This window comes from Cherax quadricarinatus, chromosome 2, assembly GCF_038502225.1.
Source record: "Cherax quadricarinatus isolate ZL_2023a chromosome 2, ASM3850222v1, whole genome shotgun sequence".
NCBI classification, from domain to species: Eukaryota; Metazoa; Arthropoda; class Malacostraca; order Decapoda; family Parastacidae; genus Cherax; species Cherax quadricarinatus.
The window spans coordinates 62,785,596-62,810,532 of NC_091293.1; the positions used below are offsets into that span (position 1 = coordinate 62,785,596).

Here is a 24,937-nt window from a genome sequence, read left to right on the forward strand (position 1 = left end):
CCTCTCCCTCTCCCTCTCCCTCTCTCTCCCTCTCCCTCTCTCTCCCTCTCTCTCTCTCTCCCTCTCTCCCTCTCTCCCTCTCCCTCTCTCTCTCTCTCTCTCTCTCTCTCTCTCTCTCTCTCTCTCTCTCTCTCTCTCTTTTTTTACACAGGGTTTGACAAGGTTAAGGATCCCTAACTTTATTGACAGCTATATTACAGGTTAAGGATTCCTAACTTTATTGGCAAGCTAAGAGCTGTTACCTACATCAGCTCATTTGAAAGCATTTTTATTGTTATGAGACATACAAGTACGGAACAGGATGAAGTTGGAGCCATCTGTGGGCCAGCATTTTCATTTGATCAACTGACTTTATCTCGTTGACATCATTATGCTGTATGAATGTGTTCCATACTCGAGTCATCCTGGGTATGTATGATCTCAGATGGAGTGATGTTCTGGAGAAGGGTATAGCCAGAGTGAAGTTGCTGCTTTCTGCCCATCTTGTGGCATAAAAGCTTGTTTCACGCTGTCCTCGAAGTGGATCCAAGTGTGGTATTTTGACAATATTGGCCTTGTACATAACAGTAAGGCCACCCACATCCCTCCTATGTTGAAGGCTCTGCTGAAATGACAGATCTATCCAGGATGGGTCCAGGCGAGAGATGAGACGTCTTGCTCTGTTCTCTACTCTGTCAAGCAGTCGCAGATGAGAGGGGGGGCAGGCAAACCAAGAAAGTGGAGCATACTCAAGGTGTGAGCGTACTTGTGCCTCGTACAGGATCTTGCAACCCCTACTGTCAAGCTGATGCGAGATACGCGAAGTGCTGTAAGCTTCCTGGCTGCCTTGTTTGCAAGATTTACAACATGGTTCTTCATGGTTAGTTTGGAGTCGAATTTCACCCCTAGGATATCAACTTCTTCTCCAGGTGCCAACATCCTCCCATTCATCCTTACTACTGCACCAGCATTACCATCATGGTGCCTAGAGACGATCATCATTTGCGTTTTCTCAGGTGCAAATGCTACTTGCCATCTATTTCCCCAAGCTGATATAGCTCTCAGCTGGTGATTGATGTAGCTTAGAGCAGCTGGCATTTCTTCTCTTGGATAAGTGAATGTCAGTGTACAGTCGTCTGCATATGCATGTGATTCTGGGATGAGATGAAGAAGGTCGTTGAAGTAGACATTCCATAACAATGGACCCAGCACGCTTCCTTGTGGAACACTTGCCCCAATAGGATGCCTTGCTGATTCCGTTCCATTGAGGACTACACTTAGAGATCTACCATGAAGGTAATCACTGAGGAGACATAGCGTAGAGCCTGCAATTCCCAGTGCTTGAAGTTTTGCTAAGAAGCCCTGGTGCCACACCCGGTCGAAAGCGCCAGCAATGTCCAGTGCTACCACACAGCTGACTTTGGATTCTTCCAGTGACTGGTGCCACTTAGTGGAGAGGGTTAACAACAGAGCAGCAGAGTAACCTTTCCTGAAGCCATATTGACGATCACAAAGTAGTGAGTGGTAGTCTAAAAAATCTGTCATTTGTCTTGAGATTATTGTCTCAAGCATCTTACCAGTGATTGACAGGGGTGACACTGGTCTGTAGTTGCTGATTTCTGCTCTGCTCTTCTTTTTGTGAACAGGGACTACATTTGCCTCTTTCCATAGAGAGGGCCATTTACACTGTACTAGGCAGTGCTGAAAGATGCGAGTTAGAGGTGCTGCTAGCTGGTCTGCACATCTTCTCAACAATCTTGGGCTCAACTTGTCTGGGCCCACAGCCTTTTTTTGGTCAAGTGATTTAAGAAGGAAATGCACCTCCTCCTGCCTTATTGTCACCACTGACAGTTTTGACACAGTTCTTGCAGCTAGCAAGCTGCAAGAACTAGCTAGCTCTCTCTCTCTCTCATTCTCTCCCCCTTTTTCCTTCTCACTCTCCTCTTCTCCTACCTTCCCTTCTCTCTCTCTCTCTTCCCCATTTTCCCTTCTCACTCTCCCTCTCTCCTATCCTTCCCTTCTCTCTCTTTCCCCCTCTCTCTCTCCCCCTTTCCCTTCTCACTCTCCCCCTCTCTCTCTCCTTCTACCTTTCCTTTCTCTCTCTCACAAAAAAAAAAATGGTAGGGACTCGCAGGAACCAGGGATCATATGAGAATGGTTCTGGTAGGGAGGAGTGGATGGAGGAGCAGTGGAAAAGAATGGAACAAGAGTGGGAGAGAAAATTAGGAGAGCTTTCTGAAAAAAATGGAGAAAGAGCTCCCTGTGAAATTGGAAAAGAGGGAGAAGGAGACAAAGAATTGGGAGGCATAAGTCGAAACTGCAGTAGCCAGGATAAGAGTCCTAGAAGTTGAGATAAATAGGCTGAAGCGAGTTACAGGGGCAGTGACCAGAGAAGACACAGCATATGAAGCTGAGAGGCTGAACAGGAAGGAAGGAGATATGAATTATGCTAAGGTCATATCAGCCTGCCAAGAAGGGCCAAGGAGTGAAAGGGAAGAACAGCTGGGTGCAGATGGAGAGGGTGATAGGTCGAATGCTGAGGCACAACAATGCTATCAAGAGCCACTGGAAAAATCAATGGAGAAAATGACCACATACAGGCAGGATCCAGAGTCGCAGAGGGTGAGGCATTGGGAGGAGGAAAGGGCAAAATCAGTGTTTATCCATGGGCTTTAGGAGAGAGAGGAAAGGACACACACTGAAAGGCGGTAGGAAGAAAGAAAGGAGATTGAGAAAATCATCACGGAAATAGGTGAAGAGATGGACGAGATTGTAAATTTTCAGAGAATAGGGGGGTACTCGAAGGGGAGAAACCGACCGATCAAGCTGATTCTCAGGACAGAAACAGTGCGGAACAGGATCCTCCAAGAGAAACCACGGTTGAAATACTCGGAAGAGTACAAGAGGGTGTTCCTAGACAGAGACAGAACACAAACAGAACGACAGTAGCTGAGAGAGAGGACAAAAAAGCGAAAGGAGCTAGGAAAGGAGACAAATATGGAACCAGCAGAGGTCAGTCAGAGCAGAACAGAGCAGCAAGGGCAAGCACACACACAACTATTCTCAGAACTCCACAACCTATCACACCATCCCAACACACACTACAATCCATACCCACAGCTTCCACCCAACACTGAGCTATAGAATCCCACAGTATGCTACCAGGTCTCTCACCCTCACAGGAACCCCAAACCACAGTGTTGGAAAGGAAACTGAAGGTATGGTACACAAACGCTGATGGAATAACAAATAAGTGGGAGGAGTGGCACGAAAGAGTCAAAGAGGCATCACCGGACATCATAGCTCTCACAGAAACCAAGCTTACAGGTATGATAACAGATGCCATCTTTCCAGCGGGATACCAGATCCTGAGGAAAGACAGAGGGAACGGTGGGGGGGGGGTGGAGGAGTGGCATTGCTGATCAAAAACCGATGGAATTTTGATGAGCTGGAGAGAGGAGACAGCGGAAAAGAAAGTGATTACTTAGCGGGAACGCTTCACTCTGGAGGTCCCAAGGTGGTAATAACAGTGATGTATAACCCACCACAGAACAGCAGGAGGCCAAGGCAAGAGTACGAAGAGAGCAATAGAGCGATGATTGACACACTGGCTGCAGTGGCCAGAAGAGCTCATGCATGCAGGGCAAAGCTCCTGATCATGGGTTACTTTATCCACAAGGAGATCGATTGGGAGAACTTGGAGCCACATGGGGGCCAAGATACATGGAGGGCTAAGATGATGGAGGTGGTACTGGAAAACTTCATGTACCAACACGTAAGGGACACTACAAGAGAGAGAGGAGAGGATGAACCAGCAAGGCTGGACTTAGTATTCACCTTGAGTAGTGCAGATATCGAGGACATCAAATATGAAAGACCCCTTGGGGCCAGCGATCATGTGGTTTTAAGCTTCGAATACACAGTAGAGCTACAAGTGGAGGGAGAAGCAGGAAGGCCAGGACGAATGAAGCCAAACTACGAGAAAGGGGACTACACGGGAATGAGGAACTTCCTGAACGGGGTTCAGTGGGACAGAGAACTGGCAGGGAAGCCAGTTAATGAGATGATGGAATATGTAGCAACAATATGCAAGGAGGCTGAGGAGAGGTTTGTACCCAAGGGTAACAGGAATAATGAAAAAGCCAGGATGAGCCCATGGTTCACCCAAAAGTGCAGGGAGGCAAAAACGAAGTGTGCTAGGGAATGGAAGAAATATAGAAGGCAAAGGACCCAGGAGAATAAGGAGAGCAGTCATAGAGCAAGAAACGAATATGCACAGATGAGAAGGGAGGCCCAAAGACAATATGAAAATGACATAACAGTGAAAGCCAAATCTGGCCCAAAACTGTTATACAGCCACATCAGGAGGAAAACAACAGTCAAGGACCAGGTAATCAGGCTAAGGAAGGAAGGAAGGAAGGAGGAGAGACAACAAGAAATGACCGTGAGGTATGTGAGGAACTCGACAAGAGATTCAAAGAAGTGTTCACAGAGGAGACAGAAGGGGCCCCAGAAAGACGGAGAGGTGGGGCACACCACCAAGTGCTGGACACAGTGCACACAACCGAGGAAGAAGTGAAGAGGCTTCTGAGTGAGCTAGATACCTCAAAGGCAATGGGGCCAGATAACATCTCCTCATGGGTCCTGAGAGAGGGAGCAGAGGCGCTATCTGTACCCCTAGCAACTATATTCAATACATCTATCGAAACAGGGAGATTGCCTGAGGCATGGAAGACAGCAAATGTAGTGCCAATCTTTAAAAAAGGAGACAGACATGAAGCACTAAACTACAGACCAGTGTCACTGACATGTATAGTATGCAAAATCCTGGAGAAGATTATCAGGAGAAGAGTGGTGGAACACCTAGAAAGGAATGATCTCATCAACAGCAGCCAACATGGTTTCAGGGACGGGAAATCCTGTGTCACAAACCTACTGGAGTTTTATGTCATGGTGACAGCAGTAAGACAAGAGAGAGAGGGGTGGGTGGATTGCATATTCTTGGACTGCAAGAAGGCGTTTGACACAGTTCCACACAAGAGATTGGTGCAAAAACTGGAGGACCAAGCAGGGATAACAAGGAAGGCACTACAATGAATCAAGGAATACTTGTCAGGAAGACAGAAGCGAGTCATGGTACGTGGCGAGGTGTCAGAGTGGGCGTCTGTGACTAGCGGGTTCCCACAGGTCCTAGGACCAGTGCTGTTTCTGGTATTTGTGAACGACATGACGGAAGGAATAGACTCTGAGGTGTCCCTGTTTGCAGATGACGTAAAGTTGATGAGAAGAATTCACTCGATCGAAGACCAGGCAGAACTACAGAGGGATCTGGACAGGCTGCAGACCTGGTCCAGCAATTGGCTTCTTGAGTTCAATCCCACCAAGTGCAAAGTCATGAAGATTGGGAAAGGGCAAAGAAAACCACAGATGGAGTACAGTCTAGGGGGGCCAGAGACTACAAACCTCACTCAAGGAAAAAGATCTTGGGGTGAGTATAACACTAGGCACATCTCCTAAAGAGCACATCAACCAAATAACGGCTGCAGCATATGGGTGCCTAGCAAACCTCAGAACAGCATTCCGACATCTTAATAAGGAATCGTTCAGGAGCCTGTACACCGTGTACGTTAGGCCCATATTGGAGTATGCGGCACCAGTTTGAAACCCACACCTAGCCAAGCACGTAAAGAAACTAGAGAAAGTGCAAAGGTTTGCAACTAGACTAGTCCCAGAGCTAAGAGGTATGTCCTATGAGGAGAGGTTAAGGGAAATCAACCTGACAACACTGGAGGACAGGAGATATAGGGGGGACATGACAACGACATACAAAATACTGAGAGGAATTGACAAGGTGGACAAAGACAGGATGTTCCAGAGATTGGACACAGTAACATGGGGACACAGTTAGAAGTTAAAGACACAGATGAATCACAGGGATGTTAGGAAGTATTTCTTCAGCCACAGAGTAGTCAGTAAGTGGAATAGTTTGAGAAGCGATGTAGTGGAGGCAGAATCCATACATAGCTTTAAGCAGAGGTATGATAAAGCTCACGGTTCAGGGAGAGTGACCTAGTAGCGATCAGTAAAGAGGCAGGGCCAGGAGCTCGGAGTCGACCCCTGCAACCTCAACTAGGTGAGTACACACACACACACACACACACACACACACACACACACACACACACACACACACATATGGGGCTGTGGTGTAGGTGGGGTATGTGTTGATGGGGGTGGGGTCAGAATGCCCATAAGGGACAGCTGTTGGGGTGAGGTTTGTGATATGGGGGTTGGTGGCAGAGGGAACAGTGAGTGGGTTGGAGTATAGGTTGCTCAGTTGCGACATTCCCAACGCAACTGAGCAACCTATACTCCAACCCACTCACTGTTCCCTCTGCCACCAACCCCCATATCACAAACCTCACCCCAACAGCTGTCCCTTATGGGCATTCTGACCCCACCCCCATCAACACATACCCCACCTACACCACAGCCCCATATAGGCCCCCACCAAGGCTCTCCCTCCCCCAACCCCAATATACTTGCATGACCACAATGATAGAAAAGAAACTAAAGGTTTGGTACACAAATGCGGATGGAATAATGAATAAACATGAGGAGTGGAATGAAAGAATCAGTGAAAAATCCCCAGACATCATAGCAGTCACAGAAACAAAACTCGCTGAGATAATAACAGACACAATCTTCCCAACAGGATATCAGATCCTGAGGAAAGATAGAAGGAGTAGAGGGGGAGGAGGGGTTGCACTGCTCATAAAACACCAATGGGGATTTGAGGAAATGGAAGGCATGGACATGATTGGAGAAAGAGACTACATTGTAGGTACAATTCAGTCCGGAGAACATAAAGTAGTCATTGGAGTGATGTATAACCCACCACAGAACTGCAGGAGGCCAAGAGAGGAGTACGAAGAAAACAACAGGGTGATGGTGGACACACTGGCTGAGGTGGCAAGAAGAGCTCACTCGAGCAGAGCAAAGTTACTGGTAATGGGCGATTTCAACCACAGGGAGATCGACTGGGAAAACCTGGAGCCACATGGGGGTCCCGAAACATGGAGAGCAAAGATGATGGATGTGGTACTTGAAAACCTCATGCATCAACATGTCAGGGACACAACCAGAGAGAGAGGGGAGGATGAGCCAGCAAGACTGGATCTTGTGTTCACCCTGAGCAGTTCAGACATCGAGGACATCACTTACGAGAGTCCCCTTGGAGCTAGCGATCATGTGGTTCTGAGTTTTGACTATATAGTAGAGTTACAAGTGGAGAAGGTAACAGGAACTGAAGGGGACAGGCCAAACTATAAAAGGGGGGACTACACAGGTATGAGAAACTTCCTGCAGGAGGTTCAGTGGGACAGAGAAATGGTAGGAAAATCAGTAAACGAGATGATGGAATATGTGGCAACAAAGTGCAAGGAGGCAGAGGAAAGTTTTGTTCCCAAGGGAAACAGAAATAATAGGAAGACCAAGACGAGTCCTTGGTTTACCCGAAGGTGTAGGGAGGCAAAAGCTAAGTGCAACAGAGAATGGAAAAGGTACAGGAGGCATAGGACCCAGGAAAACAAGGAGATTAGTAGAAGAGCCAGAAACGAGTATGCGCAGATAAGGAGGGAGGCCCAGAGACAGTATGAAAACGACATAGCATCGAAAGTCAAATCTGACCCGAAACTGCTGTATAGCCACATTAGGAAGAAGACAACAGTCAAGGACCAGGTGATAAGGCTGAGGAAAGAAGGTGGGGAACTCACAAGAAACGATCAAGAGGTATGTGAGGAGCTCAACACGAGATTTAAGGAAGTATTTACAGTAGAGACAGGAAGGACTCTGGGGGGACAGACCAGATGGGGACACCAACAAGGAATACACCAACAAGTGTTGGACGACATACATACAGATGAGGAGGAGGTGAAGAAACTGCTAAGGGACATCGATACCTCAAAGGCAATGGGACCGGACAACATCTCTCCATGGGTCCTTAGAGAGGGAGCAGATATGTTGTGCGTACCACTTACCACAATCTTCAACACATCCCTGGAAACTGGGCAACTACCTGAGGTATGGAAGACAGCAAATGTAGTTCCCATTTTCAAAAAAGGAGACAGAAAAGAGGCACTAAACTATAGACCTGTGTCATTGACGTGTATAGTATGCAAAATTATGGAGAAGATTATCAGGAGGAGAGTGGTGGAGCACCTGGAACGGAACAGGAGTATAAATGCCAACCAGCACGGATTCACGGAAGGCAAATCCTGTGTCACAAACCTTCTGGAGTTTTATGATAAAATAACAGAAGTAAGACAAGAGAGAGAGGGGTGGGTTGATTGCATCTTCTTGGACTGCAAGAAGGCCTTTGACACAGTTCCTCACAAGAGATTAGTGCAGAAGCTAGAGCATCAGGCGCATATAACAGGAAGGGCACTGCAATGGATCAGAGAATACCTGACAGGGAGGCAACAACGAGTCATGGTACGTAATGATGTATCACAGTGGGCACCTGTGACGAGCGGGGTCCCACAGGGGTCGGTCCTAGGACCAGTGCTATTTTTGGTATATGTGAACGACATGACGGAAGGGTTAGACTCAGAAGTGTCCCTGTTTGCAGATGATGTGAAGTTAATGAGGAGAATTAAATCTGATGAGGACCAGGCAGGACTTCAAAGAGACCTGGACAGACTGGACACCTGGTCCAGCAAATGGCTTCTCGAATTTAATCCTGCCAAATGCAAAGTCATGAAGATAGGGGAAGGGCACAGAAGACCACAGACAGAGTATAGGCTAGGTGGCCAAAGACTGCAAACCTCACTCAAGGAGAAAGATCTTGGGGTGAGTATAACACCGAGCATGTCTCCGGAAGCACACATCAATCAGATAACTGCTGCAGCATATGGGCGCCTGGCAAACCTGAGAACAGCATTCCGACACCTTAGTAAGGAATCATTCAAGACACTGTACACCGTGTATGTCAGGCCCATACTGGAGTATGCAGCACCTGTTTGGAACCCGCACTTGATAAAGCACGTCAAGAAACTAGAGAAAGTACAAAGGTTTGCAACAAGGTTAGTTCCAGAGCTAAGGGGAATGTCCTATGAAGAAAGATTAAGGGAAATCGGCCTGACGACACTGGAGGACAGGAGGGTCAGGGGAGACATGATAACGACATATAAAATACTGCATGGAATAGACAAGGTGGACAAGGACAGGATGTTCCAGGGAGGGGACACAGAAACAAGAGGCCACAATTGGAAGTTGAAGACACAAATGAGTCAGAGAGATAGTAGGAAGTATTTCTTCAGTCATAGAGTTGTAAGGCAGTGGAATAGCCTAGAAAATGACGTAGTGGAGGCAGGAACCATACACAGTTTTAAGACGAGGTTTGATAAAGCTCATGGAGCGGGGAGAGAGAGGGTCTAGTAGCAACCGGTGAAGAGGCGGGGCCAGGAGCTAGGACTCGACCCCTGCAACCACAAATAGGTGAGTACAAATAGGTGAGTACACACACACACACACACACACACACACACACACACACACACACTACACTACACTACACTACCCTACACTACCTTACGCTACCCTACACTACCCTACACTACACTGCACATAAAAAAAACGATGGAGTTTCGAGGAAATGGAGGGCATGGAAGAGATTGGGGAAAGGACTACATAGCAGGTACAATTCAATCTGGCGAACATAAGGTAGTCATTGCTGTGATGTATAACCCACCACAGAACTGTAGGAGGCCAAGAGAGGAATATGATGAGAACAACAGAGCGATGGTGGACACACTGGGTGAGGTGGCACGAAGAGCTCAAATGTGCAGAGCAAAGTTACTGGTTATGGGTGATTTCAACCACAGGGAGATTGATTGGGAAACCTGGAGCCTCATGGGGGCCCCGAAACATGGAGAGCCAAGGTGATGGATGTGGTACTGGTAAACCTCATGCATCAAAACATCAGGGACACTACCAGAGAGTGAGGGGAGGATGAACCAGCAAGACTGGACCTTGTGTTCACCCTGAGTAGCTCGGACATTGATGACATCACGTATAAGAGGCCCCTCGGAGTTAGTGACCACGTAGTCCTGAGTTTTGATTACATAGTAGAGTTACAGGTGGAGAGGGTAACAGGAGTCGAATGGGAAAAGCCAAACTATAAAAGTGGGGACTACACAGGTTTGAGGAATTTCCTGTGGGAGGTGCAGTGGGACAGAGAAATGGTAGGAAACACAGTAAATGAAATGATGGAGTATGTGTATCAACAAAATGCAAGGAGGCAGAGGAAAGGTTTGTTCCCAAGGGCAACAGAAACAGTGGGAAGACCATAGCGAGTCCTTGGTTTACCCAGTGGTGCATGGAGGCAAAAACTAAGTGCATTAGAGAATGGAAGAGGTATAGAAGGCAAAGGTCCCAGGAAAACAAGGAGATCAGTCAAAGAGCCAGAAATGAATATGCACAGATAAGGAGGGAGACCCAGTGACAGTACGAAAATGACATAGCATCGAAAGCCAAGTCTGACCCGAAACTGCTGTTTAGCCACATTAGGAGAAAGACGACAAAGACCATGTGATTAGGCTGAGGAAAGAAGGTGGGGAATTCACAAGAAACGATCAAGAGGTATGCGAGGAGCTCAACAGGAGATTTAAGGAAGTATTCACAGTGGAGACAGGAAGGACTCTGGGAAGACAGGACAGAGGGGGACACCAACTGGGAATAGACCAAAAGGTGCTGGACGATATGCACACAACTGAGGAGGAGGTGAAGAAGCTGCTAAGTGACCTTGATACCTCAAAGGCAATGGGACCAGACAACATCTCCCCATGGGTGCCATTAACCAAATTCTTCAACACATCCCTTGAAACTGGGCAACTACCTGAGGTATGGAAGATTGCAAATGTAGTTCCCATTTTTAAAAAAGGGAGACAGAAAAGAGGCACTAAATTACAGACAGTGTCACTGACCTGTATAGTATGCAAAGTCATGGAGAAGATTATTAGGAGGAGAGTGGTGGAGTACCTGGAATGGAACAAGATTATAAACGATAATCAGCACGGATTCATGGAAGGCAAATCCTGTGTCACAAACCTTCTGGAGTTCTATGACAAAGTTGCAGAAGTGCGACACGAGAGAGAGGGGTGGGTTGATTGCATTTTCTTGGACTGCAAGAAGGCCTTCGACACAGTTCCTCACAAGAGACGAGTGCAGAGACTAGAGGATTAGGCGCGTATAACAGGAAGGGCACTGCAATGGATCAGAGAATACCTGACAGAGAGGCAACAACGAGTCATGGTACGGGATGAGGTATCACAGAGGGCACCTGTGACGAGCGGGGTCCCACAGGGGTCGGCCCTAGGACCAGTGCTATTTCTGGTATATGTGAATGACATGATGGAAGGGATAGACTCAGAGGTGTCCCTGTTTGCAGATGATGTGAAGTTAATGAGGAGAATTAAATCAGATGAGGACCAGGCAGGACTTCAAAGAGACCTGGACAGGCTGGACACATGGTCCAACAACTGGTTTCTTGAATTCAACCCTGCCAAGTGCAAAGTCATGAAGATCGGAGAAGGGCAAAGAAAACCACAGACAGAGTATAGACTAGGCGGCCAAGGACTGCAAACCTCACTCAAGGAGAAAGATCTTGAGGTGACCATATCACTGAGCATGTCTCCGGAGGCACACATCAACCAGATAGCTGCTGCAGCATACGGGTGCCTGGCAAACCTGAGAATAGCATTCTGATACCTTAGTAAGGAATCGTTCAAGACACTGTGTACATCATGCCCATACTGGAGTATGCAGCTCCAGTTTAGAACCCACACCTGGGCAAACACATCAAGAAATTAGAGAAAGTGCAAAGGTTTGCAACAAGGCTAGTTCCGGAGCACGGGTATGTCCTACGAAGAAAGGTTGAGGGAAATCGGACTGACTACATTGGAGGACAGGCAGGTCAGGGGAGACATGATAACGACATACAAAATACTGCGTGGAATAGATAAGGTAGACAGAGACAGGTTGTTCCAGAGAGGGGACACAGAAACAAGGGGTCACAGTTGGAAGCTGAAGACTCAGACGAGTCATAGGGATGTTAAGAAGTATTTCTTGAGTCATAGAGTCATCAGGAAGTGGAATAGCCTAACAAGTGATGTAGTGGAGGCAGGAACCATACATAGCTTTAAGACGAGGTATGATAAAGCTGTGGAAGCAGAGAGAGAGAGGACCTAGTAGCGATCAGTGAAGAGGCAAGGCCAGGAGCTGGGTCTCGACCCCTGCAACCACAATTAGGTGAGTACACACACAGATGCCATCTTCCCACCCGGATATCAGATCCTGAGGAAGGATAGAAGGAGCAGGTGGGGAGGAGGGGTTGTACTACTAATGAAAAAACAGTGGAGTTATCAAGAAATGGAAGGTATGGACGAGATTGAAGAAATGGAATATGTAGTAGGTACAGTTCAGTCGGGAACACAAGGTAGTCATTGCGGTGATGTATAACCCACCACAGAACTGCAGGAGACCAAGAGAAGAATATGATGAGTGCAACAGAGCAATGGTGGACACTCTAGCTGAGGTGGTAAGAAGGGCTCACTCAAGTAGAGCGAAGTTACTGGTCATGGGCGACTTCAGTCACAGGGAGATTGATTGGGAAAACCTGGAGACACATGGGGGTCCCGAAACATGGAGAGCCAAGATGATTGATGTGGTGCTGGCAAATCTCATGCACCAACATGTTAGGGATACTACCAGAGAGAGAGGGGAGGATGAACCAGCAAGACTGAACCTTGTGTTCATCCTGAGTAGCTCAGACATTGAGCACATTACATATGAAAGGCCCCTTGGAGCTAGTGATCACATAGTTATGAGCTTTGAATACATCATGGAGTTAAAGTGGAGAGGGTAACAGGAGTAGAAAGGGAAAAGCTAAACTATAAAAGGGGGAACTACATGGGAATGAGGACCTTCTTGCAGGAGGTTCAGTGGGAACAAGAGTTGGTAGGAAAGTCAGTAAACGAAATGATGGACTTTGTAACAAAATGCAAGGAGGCAGAGGAAAGGTTTGTTCCCAAGGGTAACAGAAATAATGGGAAGGACAGAACGAGCCCTTGGTTTACCCGAAGGTGAAGGGAGGCAAAAACTAAGTGCTCTAGAGAATGGAAAAAGTACAGAAGGCAAAGGACTCAGGAGAATAAAGAGATTGGTCAATGAGCCAGAAACGAGTATGCACAGATAAGGAGGGAGGCGCAGCAGCAGTATGAAAATGACATAGCATCGAAAGTCAAGTCTGACCCGAAACTACTCTACAGCCACATCAGGAGGAAGACAACAGTCAAGGACCAGGTAATCAGGCTGAGGAAAGAATGTGGGGAGCTCACAAGAAACGAGGTATGTGAGGAGCTCAACGTGAGATTTCAGGAAGTATTTACAGTGGAGGCTGAAGGAACAATGGGAAGACAAAACAGTGGGGTACAGCAACAAGGGATATACCAACAAGTGTTGGAGGAATTACACACAACTGAGGAGGAGGTGGAGAAGCTCCTAAGTGACCTTGATACCTCAAAGGCTGTGGGACAGGACAATATATCTCCGTGGGTCCTTAGAGAGGGAGCAGGGACACTACGTGTGCCACTAACCAAAATCTTCAACACTTCCATTGAAACAGGGCAACTACCTGAAGTATGGAAGAAGGCAAATGTAGTCCCCATGTTTAAGAAGGGAGACAGAAATGAAGCACTAAATTATAGACCAGTGTCACTGACCTGTATAGTATGCAAAGTCTTGGAAAAGATTATCAGGAGGAGAGTGGTGGAGCACCTGGAGCAGAACAAGATTATAAATGACAGCCAGCATGAATTCATGGAAGGCAAATCCTGTGTCACAAACCTACTAGAGTTTTATGACAAGGTAACTGAAGTAAGAAATGAGAGGGAGGGGTGGGTTGATTGCATTTTCTTGGACTGCAAGAAGGCCTTTGACACAGTTCCTCACAAGAGATTAGTACAGAAGCTAGAGGAACAGGCACGTATAACAGGAAGGGCACTGCAGTGGATCAGAGAATACCTAACAGGGAGGCAACAGCGAGTCATGGTCCATGATGAGGTATCACAGTGGGCGCCAGTGACGAGCGGGGTCCCACAGGGGTCAGTCCTGGGACCAGTGCTATTCTTGGTATATGTGAACGACATGATGGAAGGGATAGACTCAGAAGTGTCCCTGTTTGCAGATGACATCAAGTTAATGAGGAGAATTAAATCAGACGCGGACCAGACAGGTCTACAAAGAGACCTGGACAGGCTGGATGTGTGGTCCAGAAACTGGCTCCTAGAATTTAACCCCGCTAAATGCAAAGTCATGAAGATCGGAGGAGGGGAAAGAAGACTGTAGACAGAGTATAGGCTAGGAGGCCAAAGGCTGCAAACCTCACTCAAGGAGAAAGACCTAGGAGTGAGTATAATACCGAGTACATCGCCAGAAGCACACATTAACCAGATAACTGCTGCGGCATGTGGGCGCTTGGCAAACCTGAGAATAGCATTCTGGCACCTCAGGAATCGTTCAAGACTTTATACACTGTGTACGTCAGGCCCATACTGGAGTACGCAGCACCAGTTTGGAACCCACACCTGGTCAGACACGTCAAGAAATTAGAGAAAGTGCAAAGGTTTGCAACAAGGCTAGTTCCAGAGCTAAGGGGAATCGGTCTGACAGCACTGGAGGACAGGAGGGTCAGGGGAGACATGATAATGACATACAAAATACTGCGTGGAATAGACAAGGTGGACAGAGACAGGATGTTCCAGAGATGGGACACAGAAACAAGGGGTCACAATTGGAAGCTGAAGACTCAGATGAGTCAAAGGGATGTTAGGAAGCATTTCTTCAGTCACAGAGTAGTTAGGAAGTGGAATAGTCTGGCAAGCGATGTAGTGGAGGCAGGAACTATACATAGTTTTAAGACGAGGTATGATAAAGCTTATGGAGCAGGGGGAGAGAGGACCTAGTAGCTGTCGGTGAAGAGGCAGGGCCAGGAGCTGTGCCTCGACCCCTGCAACCACAATTAGGTGAGTATACACACACACACACACACACACACACACACACACACACACACACACACACACGCACGCACGCACGCACGCACGCACGCACACACACATACATACACATACTTATGTTGTAATCTGAGATGGACTCTGAATTATAATAGTCTATATATAATTTAATTTGTTTCTAAACAGTAAAATGAAAACATTGTGCAGTACTCAGATAAGTCCCTGTTTCCTCCCTTTTCTCTTCCCTCTGATTTTCCTAGGTCTCCTGTTTATAACCTTCCCCTCTCCCACTCCCTCCCTCCCACTCTACCATATGCTCACACCCCCTTTTACTTTATATTTGACACAAATTATGTATGCTCTCCAGTCACTTAATGTTATGGTTGAGTATTTGGTTAGGAAGTTATAGTAAAAGAAGTGTAAGTATGGGGGAGCATCTGGACTGCCTCACTCTCACCCTATCCCTTCCATTTTATATGACACAATACTCTTCATATATGTTCTCTACCCTCTCAGTTATGGTGAGAGTATGAGGTACCTTTGAATATTGTGTAAGGAAACTTGTCATGAGGATAATTGCATTCCCAGGTGGTAGTGGTAAAGGGAAGGTTGTGGTGTAAGTAAATTGAATTGCTGTACAACATCCATGTTTGGTACATGACTGAACTGCCATCCAACAAACCAACATACCTACTAAGTCTACAGCTCTTGACCAATCTCTATCAATCAGTTGAGATCCCACAATACCTGCATAACATGAATATACACAAAACATCAATGCATTTGGTGAAAAAAGGTAATTTTTACAATCCACATTTAACAAGATCATAATCATTAAATATATGGATCTTTGCCAAACAAATATGAACCCTTTACATATGAATAAAATGAATAAACAAAATATGAATGCACATTGATGAAAAAATAACTTCATTATTTACAAAGTAATTTATTGTCTAATTTCTAGTTTGCAGTTAAAAATTTAATCATATTATAATTAGATGTGTTGGAGGGTACATGTGGAGTTCAGTGAAAGGTAAGAGGTGTTATAAGAAGTCAGGGAACACTATGTTATTGTGTGCAGCTCATGACTTGTCACTACTACATACCAGGAAACTGCGACACCTTCCGTGATAACACACCAGAGAAATTGAGCCCCAATCAAGGCTCAGCGATGAGGTTTCAATACCGTTAAGAAATTAATATGATGCATCTCTTTAGAAATCTCTCTTGTATGTTACAGGACACTGGAGAGCAGGCAACCCCAGCAGAAGCAGCAGAAGACTTAAAGAAAAAAATTGTTGCATTGACCTCTGCCCTAAACACTGTGTCATCAGAGAAAAGACGAATTGAACTCTCTCTGCAAAATGACAAGAAACGACTTATGTCTGAAAAAGAAAAGGTTTGTGTATGAAGTTTTTTTTTAATTTTCAAAACTAATTGGATGACCAAATTATATCTGAGAGATGGAAAAGAATTGTATAAACACTATTTTAAATTGCCTAGTACATTTTTACTTAATGTTCAAAATTTCGACTATCTTTGAGTATATTTTTTCTCTCCCAACTATCCTAAGTTATGTGGGGTTAACAGAGGCATCAAACCTGCAACATAATTGAGGCCAAGCTTAATTTCTCTTATCATTACATTCACAGTACCTATTTAAGCGAAGAGAAAAATGGATACATCATGATGAATTAAACAATGTTTACTCTCTTTACTTAAGGAGCATCCTCCCTTATTCACTCTTCTACTTTCTTAATTAACTTATTTTTTTCCCTGCCTCAGTATGAAGTTTTAGTTGTATTTATTTGACATACAAACATTTTGGTAGTTAGTAGTTTGGTAGATAGTAACCACCAAGGAGGTACCACTGTCCTGCTAAATAAGTTTGAAATGGAAACCTGAAATTGTTATACACAGTGGCAGGATTTCTGGTGTTATTTCTTTCTGTTTTGACAGACACATGAGATGACAGAAACATCTTGCTACTTCTACTTGTATCTAATTCATACTATATGTGCAGTTGTGAATGGACATGTATATGTATACACACTCAGTTCTTCACCCTTTAGCATTTTCTTTCATCTTCATGAGGAAATGGGTAGTTCTATCTCCATAAGCCATGTGTGTCGTAAAAGGTGACTAAAATGCCAGGAGCAAGGGACTATTAACCCCTTCTCCTGTATAAATTACTAAAAGGACCAAGAATATTTTGAAGGTGGATTGTTTGAATATGCATGAGTGTAGCATGGATGTGAATGTTATGAATGAAAAGAAGTTGGACCCAAGCTTTAAGTGAAGAAAAATTAAAGGGGTTGGAAAATTTCAGTGAGGTGGTGTAAATTTGATGAGTTCAGGTGTATCTAAAAGAATTTGAGCAAAGATGTAGCCATAATATTAATTGATCAATTATGAAAAGAAAGAAGGAAAATAAGTGTATAAATTCAAGATATAAGTGGATTACACTTCAATTAAACTAAAAACTATTAATGTAATGCTTTAGGTTGGATGCTATGAACTCTGACAAGGGTAGGATGATGAACTCCAACAAGGGTGGGATGTGTGAAGCAGGTAGAAGTAAATGTTTATGCATCTGTCTACCCTTCTGGGAGGAGAGAAGGAGATTTTGGGAGGTGTTAAGTTTTTAGGGAGCTTTGAACCAAATGAGAAAAGTGTTGTTGTGGGAGGATAAGTAAGTGTATGAAATGTGATACAGCCTCTCCTCACTTAGCGACATACTCATTTAATGATGACGGGCTCTTTGACCAGTATGCATACCTTAATAATGTATATTAGAGCTGATTTCCTCTATTCTCTTTATTACAATATACAGTTCACTAATGTATAAACATTTAAAAATATACTAAAGATGTTATAAATAGTGCAAAGGTAGCATTAAAACAATATCAAAGATGGTTGACACAAACCCACTACCATTATAGTATGCTCCTTGTTTAGCAATGAATTCGTTTACTGACATGGTCTAAGGAACGGACTCTGTCGTTAAGTGAGGAGAGGCTGTATAGGGTGTAATGTCAGCAGTTTGTTGGGATATGTGTTAATAGATAATTGTTTGAAGGGTAGACTTCTGGATGTGGATGTTTTTAGAGGGGTGAGCAACAGATATATCAAATCATTATTCAGCATAGCTACTGTGATAGTAAGATAAATGGGGTACTAGGAGAGTGTCATTGGTAGGTAAAAAGAAGTGAAGGTTCATAAATTAAAAACGATAGGGTAAGATGAAAGCAACTACTGGGAGAAGGGTGGTCTAGAGAGAGTACAGGTAAAGAGAAGGGGGTAGAGGAGTATGGGGTAGATTATTTAAATGTGCAGCAGAAGTTTGTGGGTAAAGGAGGGTGGGTGCAGGAGTGAGGATGAGTGAATGACAGAATGGTGAGGTAAAGAGGGTGGTGTGGGAGAAAAAGTTGGCATATGAAAGGCTTTTACAATATAGAAGTGATAGATAGAGGGAGGTGTATATGGAGAGTAAAAGAGAGGTTAAAAGAGTGGTGAAGGAGTGCTCCAAGAAGTACAGGACAAAGGACTTAATTTGTTTCCAGTAATTTAGGTGCTTTATTGTACTTATACATTCAGTGAATGTTCCCTGTATATTCTCCAGGTCTGCAGTTTAGCCTGCTGCCTTTAAAGGGGCTGTTAGTGTACAGCAGTATTCCAGCCTAGAGAAAGCAAGTGATTGAAAGAGAATCATCATTGGTGTGGCATCTCTAGTTTTGAAGGTTCTCATTATCCATGTTATCATTTTCCCAGTATATGTAGTCGGGACATTGTTGTAATCTTTGAAAGTGAGATTCTCTGACATTAGTACGCTGAGGTCAGTTGTCACGTGTGGTCATACCTGCCTAAGCTCTTGGGAGTTAGCATGGGCTGTTACCAAGCACCATTTCTTCTTGTTGTGTTTTAGAATCTCAGGTTCAAGCGTTGAAGAAGGAGGTTCTACTTCTTCAGGAGGAAAATAGGAGGCTGAAGCTTCGCATAGCTGAGTTTGGGAGCGAGTGTGAGAAGGATTTAGCTGGTAAGGAGGAAATGGTCACCAGCAGTGATAGTGGCAGCTGCTTTAAGTGGCAAGTAGTTCACAGTTCAGGAAGAAGGAAGATGAGGAGAGTAATAGAGAAGATGTGAAGGTAGGAAATCGATTCTCTGTTCTCCGAGACAAGTGTACTTCAGTGGTTAGTGAGGTTGAAGGTACCACTAATTCCCCTGCTAATCAAGGTAAGAATATTTTAATAGTAGGAGATTCTCAGGTAAGATATATGGACCATGCATTTTGTAACAGAGACAGAAAGGTCAGACAGAGAGTGTGTCTTCCTGGAGCCTGTGTTGGTGACATAGTCAGCATGTTGGATAATATTATAGCAGGCAATGGGAACAAGCCCATTATCTATCTTAGTGCTGGGGGTAATGACATTGGGAAGGGCAGGAGAGAGGAGCTGCTGGATAAGTACAGGCCAGCCATAGAAATAGTTGGGTCTAAGGAAGGGATTCCAGTCATATGTAGCATCTTGCCTAGAAAGGGAGTGGGCAATGAATGGATGTCTAGGGCAATTGGTGTAAATTGCTGGCTAGACAGTTACTGCCAGGAACTTACAATCCCATTCGTGGATAACTGGGACCTATTCTTTGGCAAATGTGATGTGTATGCAAAGGATGGGGTTCATCTCTCTGGAGATGGAGTGGTTGCATTAGCCAATTCGATCGAGAGGGTAATTGATGACTTGCGTAGGAATTTAAACTGATAGATTATAGAGGTATGGGTGCTTGTGGGAAACAATCAGGCTGCAGCATGTGGGTTAAAAACATCAGTTATTACCGGGATACCTCAGGGATATGTTTAAAAGACAATATTCAAATATTCAAAGTTGCTAGTAATGGCAAATCAACTGATCAACAAACAAAGAGAGATAGTAGAGGGCAGTGAGTGACTAGCTCCCTTAAGGTTTACTATACAAATAGTAGGAGTCTAAGAAATAAGATAGATGAGCTAAGATTACTTGCAAGTGTAGGTAATATAGATATTATTGGTATAACAGAGACCTGGTTCAACCTGAAAGATAGAGAAATGCCTTCTGAACATACAGGGTTATAAACTATTCCACACTGGTAGGGTCAACAGGAAGGGTGGTGGAGTGGCAATGTAAGTCAGAGAAAATTTAAATGGTTGTCTTAGACATGATATAAGATTAGAAACATTGAACACAGAATCTGTTTGGTTACAGTTTCTCAAGGGACGTGACAAATTAATTTTGGGTGTGATTTATAGGCCCACAAACCTTGATAGGGAGTGAAGTAAGATGTTATGGGACAAAATTCATAAGGCATCTAGATATGAAAATGTTGTGATAATGGGAGATTTTCTTGATACGGTTCAGGATTGCTTTTTAGAATGGGTTGTAACAGAACCAACTAGAGGAAACAATCTGCTTGACTTGGTTCTTACCAACAAAGATTCACTAATTAATAATCTTGAGGTTAATGATGAGCTTGGGGAAAGTGATCACAAACCACTTAGTTTCAATATATCATGGAATTACCCAGATAACTGCAATCAAATCTCTGTCCCAGATTTTTGCTTGGCTGACTTCATGGGACTGAAAAATTACCTGGGTGGGCTAAATTGGGATGTCCTGACTATGGGTCAGGTAGGTGATCATGGTTGCCAATATGACATTTTTCAGAGCATAGTTCTAGCTACTCAGACAACTTTTGTTCCGAGTAGGGAAATTAGATCTAACAAAAATGGTCCCAAATGGATGAAAAATATATTACAACATCTCATTGGTCAAAAGAGAGGCATATATAGGCATATCAAAAGAGGGGATTGGCAGTTAAGAAATCAATATATTCAATTAAAGAGAGATATAAAGAAAGGAATAAGAAAAGCAAAAAGGGATTATGAGGCTAAGGTCGCAAGCGATTCAAAGACTAACCCAAAAGGGTTCTTTCAGGTATACAGAAGTAAGATTAGAGACAAGATTGGCCCACTTAAGAGTAACTCTGGTCAGATCACTGACAGTGATAAGGATATGTGCGAAATTCTCAATGCCTACTTCCTCTCAGTTTTCACCCAGGAAAATACTAGCGATATTCCTGAAATAATAGATTACGTAGAACAGGACGATAATAAACTATGCACGATTGCGGTAACTAGTGACGTGGTCCTCAGACAAATAGAGAAACTAAAACTTAACAAATCCCCAGGCCCTGGTGAACTGTTGGCAAGGGTGTTAAAGGAATGTAAAGAGGAACTTAGCATACCTTTGGCTAATTTTTTTAACATATCACTACAAACTGGCATAGTGCCTGATAAGTGGAAAATGGCAAATGTAATACCTATTTACAAGGCAGGTGACAGGTCCTTGGCTTGAAACTATAGACCAGTAAGCCTTACTTCCATAGTGGGAAAATTTGTGGAAACGATAATTGCTGAAGCAATTCATAGCCATCTTGATAGGCACAGATTGATTAACCCCCTGGTGTCGCAAAATTTAAAAAAAAAAAAATAATTTTTTCTTATGAAATGATAGAGAATCTTTTCCCGATTGTAATGACACCAAAAACACGAAATTTGATGGGAAACTGATGGAATTACGCTCTTGCGAAGTTAGCGACCTCGGCGATATTTACAAATCGGCGATTTCGCCCACTTTGAGCCCTATTTTCGGCTAATTCCATTGTTCCAGTTGACCAAACTCATAGCTATTTCTTTAGAACTCCATTTTTTCTATCGATTGAGTGCAAGAAACTGCCCATTTACTGATTTCAACTACCCAATAACGTGGTCAGAAATTTGCTATTTGGCCAATTTCACGAAAATTAAAAATTATGACAATTTCAAAATAAGGTCCAGAATAAACAATGCAGACATTCCTGGCTCTAAAATAACATTTTCTTTGCTCATCAGTCACATCTCCAAGCCCTTCTGATATTACTCTTGCTTTCTATTTTGAATTTTTATTCAAACAAAAAATAGAAGATTTACTGTTATGCAGACTACTGCAATACTGTAATAATTGTATAAATAACATGAACCCATTCATGACTACATATTAGAATGGCTAGTTGGACATTTATTAGACAATGACATCATTTGTTTACTTTTGAACATCGGCAAAAATCAAACATTTCCCCTACTTTGAGCTCCATTTCCAGGTTCTTTTTATAGTAAAATCAATCAAAATCACCTCTAATTCTATAATATGTTTTCCATTCTATCAAATGAGACCAAGAAAACGAGAATATAACCATAAATACTATACGAAAATAGACCATTTTAATTAAAAAAAACGGTCGGAGTTTTTTTTTTCTCATTATGCACTGCATGCTCCATGTTTTTTTATATGGTGCACACTGACCACACAGACCCATTCTCTCACATGTGGGCCTACCAGCTTTCTCCTGCTTGATTTGAAGCCGCTAGAATTTATGAGTATATATACGTGAAACACGGCACCTCGTAAGACGTATATATACGACCTCGACAGTCAGAGGGTTAATGAATCTCAACACGGTTTTACAAAGGGGCATTCCTGTCTTACAAATTTACTAACTTTTTTCACTAAGGTGTTTGAGGAGGTAGATCATGGTAATGAATATGATATTGTGTATATGAACTTCATTAAGGCTTTCAATAGAGTTCCACATCAGAGGCTATTGAGGAAACTTAAGGCACACGGAATAGGAGAAATTTTTTCCTGGGTAGAAGCATGGCTGACAAATAAGCAGCAGAGAATTTGCATAAATGGGAAGAAATCAGAAAGGGGGCACGTCACAAGTGGTGTTCCTCAGGGGTCAGTGTTGGGCCCGTTGTTATTCACAATTTACATAAACGACATAGATGAGGGAATAAATAGCGACATAAGCGAATTTGCTGATGACACCAAAATAGGCCATCCAATTCATTCTAATGAGGACACTAGAGCACTCCCTCCAGGATGATTTGAATAGACTGATGCAATAGTCGGAGAAGTGGCAGCTGCAGTTTAACCCTTTGAGGGTTTCGGCCGTACTAGTACGGCTTACGACCCAGGGTTTTTACGTACTAGTACGCCTAAATTCTAGCACCCTCAAATCTAGTGGGAGAAAGCTGGTAGGCCTACATATGAAAGAATGGGCCTATGTGGTCAGTACGCACAGTATAAAAAAAATCCTGCAGCACACAGTGCATAATGAGAAAAAAAACTTTGACCGTTTTTTGGAATAAAACAGTGACTTTGCACTGTATTTTCGTATGGTATTTATTGTTGTATTCTAGTTTTCTTGGTCTCATTTTATAGAATGGAAGACATATTACAGAAATTGAGATGGTTTTGACTGGTTTTACAATGAAAAGTACCTTGAAATTGAGCTCAAAGTAGCAGAAATGTTCGATTTTTACCAAAGTTCAAAAGTAAACAAATCATGCCAAGCGTCCAATACACGTCAACTGGTAAGTCTAATATTCTTTCGCAAGTGCACCAATATTATTTATACCAGTTTTTACACTAATGCAGTAGTCTGCATAACAGTAAATCTTCTATTTTTTGTGAGAATAAAAATTCAAAGTGGAAAGCAAAAGAATATAAGAGGGGCCTTGAGACATGACTAATGAACAGAGGAAATGTCATTTTAGTGCCAGGAATGTCTTTATTGTTTATTCTGGACCCTATTCTGAAATTGGCATCTTTTGAAATTTGTGTGAAATTGGCAAAATTGCTAAATTCTGACCACTGTACTGGATAGTTGAAATTGATAAATGGGTGGTTTCTTGCACTCATTTGATATAAAAAATGGAATTCTAGCGAAATATTCATGTTTTTTGTCGACTAGTACAGTGGAATTGGCCGAAAATGGGGCTCAAAGTGGGCAAAATCGCCGATGCGTGAACATCACTGAGACCGCTAACTTCGCGAGAGCATAATTCCGTAAGTTTTCCATCAAATTTCAAACTTTGGTGTCATTATGATTGGAAAATGATTCTCTATCTTTTTGTCAGAGAATTTTTTTTTTTTTTTTAAATTTGGCCGACCCTGAGAACAAGTCTCGGAGAGGGCCTGTCGACCCTCAAAGGGTTAATATTGACAAATGCAAAGTTCTAAATGTTGGACAGGTAAATAACCATGCGACATATAAACTAAATAATGTAGATCTTAATACTACTGATTGCAGAAAGGATTTAGGAGTTCTGGTTAGCAGTAATCTACAACCAAGACAACAGTGCATTAGTGTTCACAATAAAGCTAACAAAATTCTTGGCTTCATATCTAGAAGTATAAATAATAGAAGTCCTCAGGTTGTTCTTCAACTCTATATATCCTTGGTTAGGCCTCATTTAGACTATGCTGCTCAGTTCTGGTCACCGTATTACAGAATGGATATAAATGCCCTGGAAAACATACAGAAGAGGATGACAAAGATGGTCCCATGTATCAAAAATCTTCCCTATGAGGATAGACTGAGGGCCCTGAATCTGCACTCTCTCGAAAGGCGTAGAATTAGGGGGGATATGATCAAGGTGTATAAATGGAAAACAAGAATAAATAAAGGGGATGTAAATAGCGTTCTGAAAATTTCCAGCCATGACAGGACTCGCAGCAATGGTTTCAAGTTGGAAAAATTCAGATTCAGGAAGGATATAGGAAAGCACTGGTTTGATAGTAGAGTTGTGGATGAGTGGAACAAACTCCTGAGTACAGTTATTGAGGCTAAAACGTTGTGTAGTTTTAAAAATAGGTTAGATAAATACATGAGTGGGTGTGGGTGGGTGTGAGTTGGACCTGACTAGCTTGTGCTGCTGGGTCTGGTGCAGTGCTCCTTCCTTGAGTGGAGGTGACCAGACTGGGTAGGTCATTGGGCTAATCTGGGGGGGGGGGGAACATGGACCT

General features: G+C 43.6%; 1 protein-coding gene across 2 annotated transcripts in view; it reads left to right on the top strand.

Annotated features, from left to right (window-relative positions):
• Positions 1-24,937, top strand: part of GCC88 (GRIP and coiled-coil domain containing 88 kDa) — a 140,113-nt gene that overhangs the window by 38,369 nt on the left and 76,807 nt on the right. For both annotated transcript variants that reach the window (XM_070088797.1, XM_070088793.1), the window contains exon 4: positions 16,297-16,455. In XM_070088797.1, the coding sequence (XP_069944898.1) occupies positions 16,297-16,455 (159 nt within the window). The remainder of the gene's footprint in view (positions 1-16,296; positions 16,456-24,937) is intronic.